We start from the raw sequence: 13850 nt of genomic DNA, 5'->3' as shown, positions 1-13850 counted from the left end.
CCTGACTCGATTCAAGCTCCTTCGACTCCAGCTATTGGAGCTTCTTGAGATGTTCGCGGGGCTGCGTCTATTGAGCAGTCGTGTAGGGCGGCGACCTGGTCGTCTGTGCATACGTTTTAAAAAGGTTTTACCGTTCTCACACTTTCGGTTTGGAGACTGCCCCTGTTGGGCGTCAAAATTGGCGGACTGCTATGCCGTCTATGTCTCCCTCCTCTCATTTGCTTGCTTTGGGAAATCCCACAAGTAATGGCGCAGCGTCCCCCAGATGGATGAAAGAGAAATAGGGATTTTTGTTTACTTACCGTAAAATCTCTTTCTCTGATTCCATCTGGGGGACGCTGCGATCCCTCCCATATGTTGTCTGGTTTAACCAGTTAATTGTTTTCGGTCTATCTCCTTTGGCTTGGCTAAACGTTAACTGAGGTGCTGGCTAGGCAGGAAGGAGATGGGAGGGGTTAGAGGGGGGAGGAGTCATGTTTTAATAGTTCTGTGCCAAACTCCACAACCACACACCTCTAACCCACAAGTAATGGCGCAGCGTCCCCCAGATGGAATCAGAGAAAGAGATTTTACGGTCAAAAATCCCTATTTTTACCAGTGAAACGCGTTGAGCTTATTACTAAATCCCTACCTGGATCCATTGGGACTCTGTCAACTATCTTGGCCATATTTGGACATCCATCCATCCATCCATCATCGGAACTTCACACTTCAGCATCATTCCGGGTCATCCTTGCAGCTGTAAATGGACTTTCCCTAAGGCTGATGCAACCAAGGGATATCATTTTTGTGTATCCAGTAAATATGATTGCTCTATAAAGTCATAAAGAGATAGTATTCTTGGATTTATGTTAATGATCAGGGTTTACAAACCCGATTATATTGCAAACCCACAGATTCTAATAGTCAAATTCAAAAAAACGAGTCACCATCATATGAACTGGCTGGACGGCATTCCGTATAGCCAGTTCGAACTTCATACGTTCCAAACGTAATGGTACAGAGATAAAGGTTTATAATAAGGAGACAGAAGACATGATGAATCGTTTCCTAGAAAAGGTTATGATATGGATTCTCTTACAGAAGCACGTAAAAAAGTGGATCTTTTGGATAGAAATGGTTATTTTCAAATAAAACAAATAATAGAAAAACAGGTAAAACTGAAAATATTGAATGGGGTTTTGTATCTGAATTTAATTCCCAGTTCAGAGAAATTGAATATGCTTTTAGAAAGCACTGGCAGATCCTTCAAAAAGATCCCATTATAGGAAGCAGTTTGCCAACTAAACCTGTGTTTATATATAGAAGAGCACGTTTTCTTAAAGACAGACTTCTGCACAGTTCTATTGAACCATCTAAAAGAAGTAGTATGAGAACGAAAGGTTTTCATAGATGTGCTGTATGCAATATGTGCAGGGCCACAAAAGGTACCAGTAAAATAAAGGACTTTGTGGTGAAAAATAATAAGTATGATATAAATGAGTTTATAACCTGCAATTTGAAAAATTTAATTTATGCTATAGAGTGCCAGTGTGGTTTCGTGTATGTGGGAAAAACCACCCATAGTCTCAAGGTGAAACTTTCTGAACACTTGTATAACTTAAAAAAAGGGTTAGATCCCCATTCACTTTCATCACATTTTAGAAAGGTACATGGGTGTAGCCCCAATGGGATTAGGTCCTTTTGGGGAATTCAGTTAATCCTACATGGCACAATAAAGAGTAGATATTTTATTGGCTCAATCCGAAATGCGCTGGATATATAAATTAGGTACGTTAGTACCGTCTGGTTTAAATAGTGATTTTGCGTTCCAGTGGTTTCTGCAGTTTTAGATACCTTCTTTATATATTCAAAAGAGCCTCTTACATTTTTTCTATGTTCTTTCTTGTTTTTATTGTTTAATAATAGGAAATTTGTACTTTGATTAATCTAACATTGTTTTTAAAATCCTACTGTTTATTTTTTTATGATGGGTTGGCTGCCGGACGTTATATAAATTTACCCCCCTATGTGGAATTGATGTAACCATACAGTGGATGACTATCGCTATCGGTGGAACGCAAACAGGAAGTCCGGACATAGCTCTGGAACGCACTTCGCGTCACTTCCGGTGATAAAGTTTCGCTTTCAGCAGCACTGTACGCGCGGCTCCACAGGTTTAGCTGTGTTCACTGGTGATTAGGGTGGGTATATTAGGAGAGAAGGTCCGGGAATGTCCCATGCTTCTAATGAAGGATATTAATCCGAAAACGCGTTAAAGCAGTAAGGGACATTTGCACCTATCTGGATCCCGCAGCCACGCAGCACCAGGAGGTCTTGAGTTTGCTTTCCCAGTATCCGGAACTTAGAGTTACCATCTGGCTTTCTAAAAGGACTCCTGGAGTGTTTGGACTGGCTTGACTTTTGGGGAAACCAAGGATTTGGTGATACTTTCTCTGTTTTTTTTTTTTATTTGGGAGTGCATTTTGTATTAAATATTTGGTTTTATACCAGCGGAATTGCACTATCTCTTTTTTTTTTTTGTTTTTTTTTTTGTTTAAGCCCTAGCAACATGTTTAAGCCCTAGCAACGCATATCACCCTCAATGGGTTAACAGGACCAGATCAGGTCCTGTTAACCCATTGAGGGTGATATGCGTTGATTCATCAGCCTATATTTTTTAGATATAAATTCAACAGAAATGACGGATTGTTTTTACTTAGGAACTGCTGTGTCATATTTGTGTAAGCTACTTTTGATGATTAACGGTAGAGCCACGAGTGGTCACTTTTTGCTATTTCAAGAAATTCCAAGTGTCAAAAAAATGGGAGGCTGCCTCTCCTACTCATGAGGGGGAAAGGTCTGGGGAAACTCCCCCTGCTGTTGATGCGTTAGTATCACGTCTGTCGAAAAAGACAGTACTGCCGGTTCTAGGTGCTACAGCCTTAAAGGAACCCGCAGACCGGAAAATAGAGACAAATTTAAAATCTATTTGTTGCAGCAGGGGCCTCTCAAAGTCCTGATATTGCAGGTTGTTGGGTGACATATGCCATACATACTTGGGCTGGTAATCTTCAGGAGGGCCTCACTGGGGATAAGTCCCTGGCTGATATGGTGACGTTGATTCAGCACAACCAAGAATCTGCCTGCTTCCTTTGTGATACCATCAAAGGAATTGGCGTTATAAATGCCCATACCTCTACCATGGCGGTTTTTGCATGCAGAGCGTTGTGGTGATGCCAGTGGGTGGCGGACGCAGAGTTTAAAAAGAGTGTGGAAGCCTTGCCCTTCACAGGTGATTAGCTGTTTGGAGGGGAATTAGATATCTGGATTTCGAAGGCTACTGCTGGAAAGTCCACGTACCTCCCCTCTGCTGCTCCACCGACTAGATGTTCTTACACTGGGCCTTCACGGCAGTCCTTTCGGACAGCGCACCTTGAGGGTGAGGCAAGAGGTACCTCAAATGCGGCACGAGGCTCCAGAGGTAAATCACGTAAACCTGCCACCACTGGGTCTCGGGACCAGAGCATCAGCTCTATCTCCTCAAAACCCTCCGCATGATGGTGTCCCTCTGCTCCAGGGGAATCTCTGGGTGGGAGCTCGTCTGAGATTCTTCAGCTCCATTTGGAAAACCTCCTGCCAGGATGCCTGGGTAAAAGATCTGATCTCCCAGGGCTACAAACTGGAGTTCAAAAGTTCTCCGCCTCACAGGTTTTTCAATTCTGGTTTACAGGCTTCAGAAACCATGCGCCTCACACTACGGGAAGCCATTCAAAAGTTAGCTCAGACCCAGGTCATTGTTCCTGTGCCACTTCAGCAGCAGGGCGAGGGATACTATTCCAGCCTTTTGTGGTACCTAAACCGGACGGTTCAGTGAGGCCCGTTTTGAACCTCAAATCGTTAAATCCATATCTGCGGGTTTTCCGGTTCAAAATGGAGTCTGAGAGCAGTGATCTCAGATCTGTGAGAGGGTGAGTTCTTGGTCTCACTAGACATAAAGAACACTTACCTCCATATTCCGATATGGCCGCCTCATCAGGCCTACCTGAGGTTTGCTCTGTTGGAGGAACACTACCAGTTCCAGGCGCTACCCTTCGGCCTATCCACGGCCCCAAGGGTCTTCACCAAAGTGATGGCGTAAATGATGTTCCAACTCAGGATTCAGGGAGTGAACATTGTTCCCTACCTGGACAATCTGCTGATCAAAGCAAGATTAAAGGAACTACTGCTGGACAGCATTTGCCGCACGACATCCCTGTTGTCACACCACGGTTGGATTCTGAATTTTTTTCAGACATCCCACCTGGAGCCAACCCAGCATCTCCAGTTCCTCGGAATGATCCTGGACATGGTGGCCTGGAAGGTCTTCCTTCCTGCAGACAAGGTGAAGGCACTTCAGGAGTTGGATTAAGCAGTTCTGCAGCCAAACAGGGTCTCGGTACGTCTTTGCACCCGTCTGTTGGGAAAGATGGTGGCCTCCTTCGAGGCCATTTGATTTGGCAGATTCCATGCAAGGACATTCCGACTGGATCTCCTGAAGAAGTGGTCGGGTTCGCATCTGCAGATGCACCAGGTCATACGTTTCTCACTGCAGGCAAGGATTTCTCTCCTGTGGTGGTTGCAACCCTCCAACCTCTAGGAGGGGCGGAGCTTTGGGATCCAGGATTGTATTCTCTTGACCACGGACATGAGCCTTCGGGGCTGGGGAGCTGTCACCCAAGGGGCACAGTTGCAGGTCAGGTAGTCAAGCCTCGAAGCCTGCCTTCCTATAAACATACTGGAACTCAGAGCGATCTGCTGCAGGCCTCTCATCTGCTCCAAGGTCGAGCCATTCAAGTTCAATCAGACAATGCCACGGCATTGATGATGGAGAAAAGAGGATTTTAATTACCTACCGGGAAATCCTTTTCTCGTAGTCAACAAGGGATAGACGTCTCTGTGCTTCGCCTTCCTGTAAGTTACTGCTCTTCTGTGAAGTTGGTTACACAGCTGTTGCTGTTTTCCGGTTTCACTAGCTGTAGCTAGTGTGTTGTGCTGTATGCTGGTTCGTTAATCTCGCCACTAGTTGTCTTGTCATTTTTCCTCCTCTTAAATATGTCAAGCACACCCTGTTGAAATTTAAAGTGCACCAGATCCTTTGGACCCCATCTTACTAAGTGTCCCCAGTATCACTTATGGATTACAAGAAAAGGATTTACCGGTAGACAATTTAAAATCCTCTTTTTGTTATTATTGTGGCAGGACATTCTGGCTTGTGTAGTTTTACAAAAGCTGGAGAGGCACAGGTTAGCCAGGCAATGTCTAGTGTGAATGCGCCTTAACTTTTTTTATCGCCCTTTTTCTCCTTCTTCCACTAGGGGACACTGGAGCGCAGTCACTAATGGGTTTTCTCTTAAAAATTTTTTCTTCTTTCTTGTCTTTTTTTCACAGACTGGCAGCTCTACCACTGCCAGTCTGCTCCGCGGAAGCTGCCGGCGGGGTCCCAACGCAGCTGTGTGCGGCTCGGAATGGGCCCCGGCTGAAGGAGACACTGAGCTCTCCGAAGCTGGCCGGACACAGTCTGTGAAGAAAGAAGAAAAGAAAAAAAGATGTTTTTTTTTCAAGAGAGAACCCAAGAGTGACTGCGCTCCAGTGTCCCCTGTGGAATCGGACAAAGGGATTTATCAGTAAGTACCAAAACCCTGATTTCTTATTATACTGTAGCTGTGACAGCCTATTTAAGATGACTCTACTTTCTCAAATTACACATTCTCTCTCTCTCTCTCTCTCTCTCTCTCTCTCTCTCTCTCTCTCTCATCCTATTTTCAACTTCCTCCATTTCAAATGTATGCTCTTCCTACAGTTCTGTCCTTTCCCTCCCCAAACAGTCTTCTTCCAATTCCCTGATCTCTTAACAATCACTGTTGCTGCTTCACTACATTCAACTCACTCTTTCCTGCCCATGACTTTGTTAGCTACTTCACATTGAAAATGTAATTGATATGTCTGACATAACCACGTGCCAGGCTGTCATCTCTCCGCTCCCTCCATCCTCTGAAGATGAAATAATTGCCCTTATTTGGTCAGGCCACTCACTTGCTCCTTTTCCCCTACAGAACCCAATTCCCAGTCCCCACACTCAGTCGTCTACAAAGCCATTTCCCAATCTTCTCACCACCTCCGTCTGACCTCTTCCTCCCTTCTAACCACTTTTGCCTCTTCCCATTTGATTACCTCATCCCAGTAATGCCTTCTTGATTTTCTTATTCTGCTCCAGACCACAAGACCTTACTCCCTTGCTCCATCAGAGACTCCACCTGTCCAAAGCTTTAAAATGCTCCCAAAGTTCATTTACTTTATTAAAGCCTACCAGCTGTCATGCACACCTTTGTCTCACACCTGTCTGTTTTCTTATCACCTATATTTTGTACACTTTTACAAGCAGGGGCCCACTTCCCTTGTGGTCATTTTACGGGTTAGGTATGCGTGACTGGCGGTATACCGATGCCGGGACCTGTGCTCGCCACAAGTTACATCCCCACTCAGTGTATCGTGGACACCCACAAGTGTGATTAGTCCCTGTTATTCGGCATGCTGTCGGAACTGTAAGGATGCGGGATTCCTGCATCGGTATAGTGACCCAGCCGTCTCCTGATCCACCAGTCACATAACCTATCTCCCCATTATACCATCATCTTCTCCCTATTGCTAACAGTGAGTCTGAACCTTTTGTAGAATTTTTGGTTCTCATGACCTGTATATTCATTTAATGTTTATAATTGTATCCTTCTATGTTCTTGATGTGAAGTGTAAGTTGTATGCACAGTATATTTAATGTTGGTACTGTATGTATGTACTCTAAGGCCGTGGTGCCCTACAAATGAACTATAATAGCATTATACATCACACCTTACTGTGTGCATTCTGTTTACAGCAAGCTTGTGGTTTTGAGTATACTTCAAAACTGCAGAGAATGTTCCAAGATATTGGGGTCAGCAAGGACTTGAACGAGCAGTTTAAGAAACACCTAACAAATTCCGAACCACTTGACTGTAAGTAGCAAAGTCTGACTGAAATATTCATGGATAATGTGTGTAGTTTGCAATAGCACAAGCTTTTGATTTTTCTGAACGTTGAATAATTTACTAGATCTTTTAATATAAAGCACCTGAAAAACAGGATTTTAGTACTTGCTGTTTAATCTGTCTCGTGTAGTTAATTGGGGGACACAGTAAGGTTGGTATAAGCCCTGCCACTAGGACTTTTAAGGGGGAAATTCAATTAGCCACAATAAACTACTGTGGGCAATTGATCTCATGTGGCTATCCAAGCCAGGAGTTATGTTTTCCACCAGCCTCAGAGGTTCAAAGAAAAAAAAAAGTCCCCCAATAACTAGCGGGTTAATGGGTGGCGTAACCCTATTAACACTCTGATGTTCAATATTACTAACCTAATGATTCCAAAATGCCAGCACCATTACATCGTGTTCAAACATTTACAAAAGTAATAGATGGGTACAAGAAATGGTTTTGAGCTATTTTATTTTAGTAAAATATGGGTAATGCCTATATCTGGCATATCTGTAGAAGTTTCCTACACAATTTCTCCCTGTGGCTTTCCTCTAGCTCCTGTGACGCACCAAACTCTCACGAATATGATGTCGGTATAATCACTTAGTATGCCAAATCCTGCCACCCCCAATGCAATGCCAACAAAGTGCGTGCCAGGAGTTGCCTACTCATTGTAGATTAGGTGTGACCAATAAGTGGCCCTTAACCTTGAGGTTTTTTAGGACGTCACTTTACCCGGTAGTCTTGTCTCAGACACCACTGGGCATCTAGAAGAAAATAAAGAAAAAGCAGAACTTGCCGACTGGGAAGAAAATTAATCGAGGCACTGGTGAGCGAGATCAACTGCCATGATATGGCTAGCTGTAACTGCTGTTGAGATGAGCAAAACCTAGCACCATCATATACTCAGGTTGCAGTGTAGAGCATATTGAGTGAGTGCCAACACCCACCACTCCAGTATGCACGCTTCAGCTGGGTTTATTCATAAATTAACTCCTCAGTGTCCAGACTCCTGGTGACAGTCATACTATACTCTCCATTCTCTGTCCCTCTATGCAGTAGAGCAGAAAGAATTCATTGTAAATGTTCCTTTCTACAACAACCACAGCAAGTTGTTTTTTTAGTTGTGAGTGTAAAAACTGTTATTAAATTCTGTCTCCCCCCCCCCTCCCATCTCTGCAGTGGATTTCAGCATACAGGTTCTAAGCTCTGGATCGTGGCCTTTTCAACAATTCTGCACATTTGCTTTACCTTCTGAGGTACTGTGTTTACCGTTCTTCCATACTGAGATTTTGTCTGCAATACTGTGACCGCCTTTTTAATAGGTCTAATGTTTTTAATAATTTTGCATCAAAACCATTATCCAGGAACAAATGAATGCTAATTACATTTTCTGTGTATAGGTCCTGAAGCAAAAAGTATTATCTTGACAGTGTAACTTGTAGTTTAACAAGAAGAAAATGCACCCCAGGAGGTATCTTGAGGAATATTTGCAATCAATGGCAGGGTTTTGATGGTGATGTGGCGACAGGTTTTTTTTTTCCCTCAGTTGCAAGTAACTTATGGGTCTATTTACTAAGCCATAGAGAGAGAGAGAGAAAGTGGACAGGGATAAATAACCAGCCAATCAGCTGCTAACTTACAGGCTGTGTTTAAAAAATGCCAGTTAGTAACTGGTTGGTTGGTACTTTATCTCCGTCACTCTAAATTTCTCCATGGTTTAGTAAATTGACACAGTAGTCCCATCTACCATCGATTATGCTGCTACACACTGGAGCAAAGTCAGGCTAATTTTCTGTTTCGTGACAACAAATCTGCTACAGCGCTCAGTGTGTACGGATGATTTGCATGCTCCCGTAGTTGTAAGTAGTGAATGTACATTTGCCTTGCTGCACATCCAACCAGACATCAGTCGCTGGCCTATGTTATGCAAAGGAACAACGGAACAGTGATAGTTCCGTCCTTAATAAAATCTTTCCAGTGTGTGCGGGCAATCGGGCTCTAAGGAAGTCGTCTTTTAAATCAGCCCAATTGCCCGTCGCTCCAGTATGAACCTGGCTTTAGCCCCGCCATCCTCTGATTGGGCTGCCCACCAGTGGTTCAAACTAGCAACAGTTTTCAGTCAATGGTTTCCGTATGTCAATGTAAGATATCAATGGCACCATTGATGGTGAACCATTCGGTGTCCATTCTTGGTGGTGGGCATTTCCACGTGGATTATGTGTAATGGCATGGTCCTGATCTTGTGATCGGAAATTACTCAGCCAACAATAACATATATGGCAGTGCATCCTCTCACTGGGACAGGAAGTTCCAGTTAGTTGGAGGCTGTGTCTCTGTGGAGAGGCTGAGCATTGGTTGATTCCGGGAGGCTCTACTAATTATGGAAGCCAAACTTCCTTATGCTGATGGGGTACACATTTGTCTAGAAGGAGCATACAGACTGTCAGGAGCCTTAGCAAGCTTGGGCACTGTACGTTAGCAATGTGCATCTTATCTGCCACTTTTTTTAAATTATACCCAATCCAAGTAGCTGATGTCAAGTAGGTTTGTCTGTAGAATTACAGTAAGAGCCTTTCTGACACTAATAGTTCAGGTATTTTTTTTTCTCTGATTTTGGAGTAGACCATGTTTCATAAAAGTGGTTTGTTTCCAATAATATCAATAAATGACACATTTTGCGGGTTGTAGCCCATTTAATGAGATGGGAAACATTTAACTGTTTCAGGAATACAAGTAGAATCTCTGGTTTACCCTGTAAAACGAAATCTATCCAGTTTCCATTAAATACAGTATTTCTCTAACGTCCTAGAGGATGCTGGGGACTCCGTAAGGACCATGGGGATAGACGGGCTCTGCAGGAGACATGGGCACTTTAAGAAAGAATTTAGTTCCTGGTGTGCACTGGCTCCTCCCTCTATGCCCCTCCTCCAGACCTCAGTTTGATACTGTGCCCAGAGGAGCTGGGTGCTTTTCAGTGAGCTCTCCTGAGTTTACTGATAGAAAGTATTTTTTTAGGTTTTTTATTTTCAGGGAACTCTGCTGGTAACAGACTCCCTGCATCGTGGGACTGTGGGGAGAGAAGCAGCCCTACTGTCTGAAGCTAGGTCCTGCTTCTTAGGCTACTGGACACCATTAGCTCCAGAGGGATTGGTACGCAGGATCTCACCCTCGCCGTCCGTCCCAGAGCCGCGCCGCCGTCCCCCTCGCAGAGCCGGAAGATAGAAGCCAGGTGAGTATGAGAAGAAAAGAAAACTTCAGAGGCGGCAGAAGACTTCATGATCTTCACTGAGGTAACGCACAGCACTGCAGCTGTGCGCCATTGCTCCCACACACCTCACATACTCTGGTCACTGTAAGGGTGCAGGGCGCAGGGGGGGGGGCGCGCCCTGGGCAGCAATATAAACCTCTTATTTGGCAAAAGGAGCATATATACAGCTGGACACTGTATATATGCAGGAGCCCCCGCCAATTTTACACTTTTAGCGGGACAGAAGCCCGCCGTCGAGGGGGCCGGGCTTCTCCCTCAGCACTCACCAGCGCCATGTTTTTCTCCACAGCACCGCTGAGAGGAAGCTCCCCGGACTCTCCCCTGCTTATACCACGGTAGAAGAGAGGGTTTTAAAGAAGAGGGGGGGGGCATATATCGGCGCAGATAATAACAGCGCTACTGGGTAAACATTAAATTGCTGTGTTTTTTCCTGGGTCATATAGCGCTGGGGTGTGTGCTGGCATACTCTCTCTCTGTCTCTCCAAAGGGCCTTGTGGGGAAATTATCTTCAGATGAGCATTCCCTGAGTGTGTGGTGTGTCGGTACGTGTGTGTGTCGACATGTCTGAGGTAAAAGGCTCTCCTAAGGAGGAGATGGAGCAAATGTGTGTGTGAGTGGTGTCTCCGTCGACAACGCCGACACCTGATTGGATATGTGAAATTAAGTGCGAAGGTAAATTTATTGCACAAAAGATTAGAGAACAGACAGTGAATCTACACATGTCTGTCCCTATGTCGCAGAGACCTTCAGAGTCTCACAACGCTCACTATCCAAAATAATAGACACTGATATCGACACGGAGTCTGACTCCAGTGTCGACTACGATAATGCAAAGTTACAGCCAAAACTGGCGGAAAAGTATTCAATATATGATTATTGTAATAAAAGATGTTTTGCATATCACTGATGACTCATCTGTCCCTGACACGAGGGTACACATGTTTAAGGGGAAGAAAGCTGAGGTAAATTTCCCTCCTCTCATGAAGAAAAAGAGCGGGAATCTCCAGACAAGAGACTGCAGATTCCCACAAAGAATTCTCAGGGAGTATCCTTTCCCTACTAGGGCCAGGATACGATGGAAATCTTCCCCTAGGGTGGACAAAGCTTTGTCACGTTTACCCAAAAGATAGCGCTGACTTAACAGCTATCCTCAGGGATCCTGCAGATAGCATGCAGTAAAAGTACTATGAAGTCCATTTACACACATTCTGGTACGCTACTCAGATCGGCGATTGTGTCGGCATGGGTTTATAGCGCTGTAGCAGCGTGGACAGATGCCTCATCAGCGGAGATTGAAACCCTAGATAAGGATACCATGTTTTTGACCCTAGTGTGTGTGTGTGTGTGTGTGTGTGTGTGTAGATATATAGATATATATAGATATATATAGATATAGATATAGATATATATAGATATAGATATAGATATATATATATATATATAGATATATAGATATATAGATATATAGATATATAGATATATAGATATATAGATATATATATATATATATATATATATATATACAGGTTGAGTATCCCATATCCAAATATTCCGAAATACGGACTTTTTTGAGTGAGATAGTGAAACCTTTGTTTTCTGATGGCTCAATGTCCACAAACTTTGTTTAATACTCAAAGTTATTAAAAATATTGTATTAAATGACCTTCAGGCTGTGTGTATAAGGTGTATATGAAACATAAATGAATTGTGTGAATGTAGACACACTTTGTTTAATGCACAAAGTTATAAAAAATATTGGCTAAAATTACCTTCAGGCTGTGTGTATAATGTGTATATGTAACATAAATGCATTCTGTGCTTAGATTTAGGTCCCATCGTCATGATATCTCATTATGGTATGCAATTATTCCAAAATACGGAAAAATCCCATATCCAAAATACCTCTGGTCCCAAGCATTTTGGATAAGGGAGACTCAACCTGTATGTGTGTGTGTATGTATGTATGTGTATATATATATATATATATATATATATATATATTTCTCTAACGTCCTAGTGGATGCTGGGGACTCCGTCAGGACCATGGGGAATAGCGGCTCCGCAGGAGACAGGGCACAAAAAGTAAGCTTTTAGGATCACATGGTGTGTACTGGCTCCTCCCCCCACGACCCTCCTCCAAGCCTCAGTTAGGTTTTTGTGCCCGTCCGAGCAGGGTGCAATCTAGGTGGCTCTCATAAAGAGCTGCTTAGAAAAAGTTTTTTAGGTTTCTTATTTTCAGTGAGTCCTGCTGGCAACAGGCTCACTGCTACGAGGGACTTAGGGGAGAGAAGTGAACTCACCTGCGTGCAGGATGGATTTGCTTCTTAGGCTACTGGACACCATTAGCTCCAGAGGGATCGAACACAGGCCCAGCCATGGAGTCCGGTCCCGGAGCCGTGCCGCCGACCCCCCTTGCAGATGCCGAAGTTGAAGAGGTCCGGAAACAGGCGGCAGAAGACTTTCAGTCTTCATAAGGTAGCGCACAGCACTGCAGCTGTGCGCCATTGTTGTCAGCACACTTCACACCAGCGGTCACTGAGGGTGCAGGGCGCTGGGGGGGGCGCCCTGGGCAGCAATGTATAATACCTTTTTCTATGGCTAAAATACATCACATATAGCCCTTGAGGCTATATGGATGTATTTAACCCCTGCCATATATCGCAAACTCCGGGAGAAGAGCCCGCCGTTTTAGGGGGCGGGGCCTATTCTCAGCACACAGCGCCATTTTCCTGCTCAGCTCCGCTGTGAGGAAGGCTCCCAGGACTCTCCCCTGCACTGCACTACAGAAACAGGGTAAAACAGAGAAGGGGGGCATATTTTGGCGATATTTTTATATATTAAGCGCATATAACAGAAACAACACCTTTTAGGGTTGTTTATATACATTTTTATAGCGCTTTGGTGTGTGCTGGCAAAATCTCCCTCTGTCTCCCCAAAGGGCTAGTGGGGTCCTGTCTTCGATAAGAGCATTCCCTGTGTGTCTGCTGTGTGTCGGTACGTGTGTGTCGACATGTATGAGGACGATGTTGGTGTGGAGGCGGAGCAATTGCCGGTAATGGTGATGTCACCCCCTAGGGAGTCGACACCGGAATGGATGGCTTTAATTATGGAATTACGTGATAATGTTAGCACGCTGCAAAAGTCAGTTGACGACATGAGACGGCCGGAAAACCAGTTAGTACCTGTCCAGGCGTCTCAGGCACCGTCAGGGGCTGTAAAACGTCCCTTACCTCAGTCAGTCGACACAGGTACCGACACAGATGAATCTAGTGTCGACGGTGAAGAAAGAAACGTATTTTCCAATAGGGCCACACGTTATATGATCACGGCAATGAAGGAGGCTTTGCATATCTCTGATACTGCAGGTACCTCAAAGGGGGGTATTATGTGGGGTGTGAAAAAACTACCTGTAGCTTTTCCAGAATCAGAGGAATTGAATGACGTGTGTGATGAAGCGTGGGTTAACCCCGATAGAAAACTGCTAATTTCAAAGAAGTTATTGGCATTATACCCTTTCCCACCAGAGGTTAGGGCGCGCTGGGAAATACCCC

The 13850-nt window shown here is 44.4% G+C and overlaps 1 protein-coding gene across 3 annotated transcripts in view; it reads left to right on the top strand.

The window, feature by feature from the left end:
- CUL1 (cullin 1) overlaps positions 1-13850 on the top strand; it is a 198271-nt gene that overhangs the window by 137146 nt on the left and 47275 nt on the right. For all 3 annotated transcript variants that reach the window (XM_063922435.1, XM_063922436.1, XM_063922434.1), the window contains 2 exons: positions 6893-7010; positions 8211-8287. In XM_063922435.1, the coding sequence (XP_063778505.1) occupies positions 6893-7010; positions 8211-8287 (195 nt within the window). The remainder of the gene's footprint in view (positions 1-6892; positions 7011-8210; positions 8288-13850) is intronic.

Source organism: Pseudophryne corroboree, chromosome 5, assembly GCF_028390025.1.
Source record: "Pseudophryne corroboree isolate aPseCor3 chromosome 5, aPseCor3.hap2, whole genome shotgun sequence".
In the NCBI taxonomy this organism is placed as follows: domain Eukaryota; kingdom Metazoa; phylum Chordata; class Amphibia; order Anura; family Myobatrachidae; genus Pseudophryne; species Pseudophryne corroboree.
This window is presented reverse-complemented; position numbering and strand designations above follow the sequence as displayed.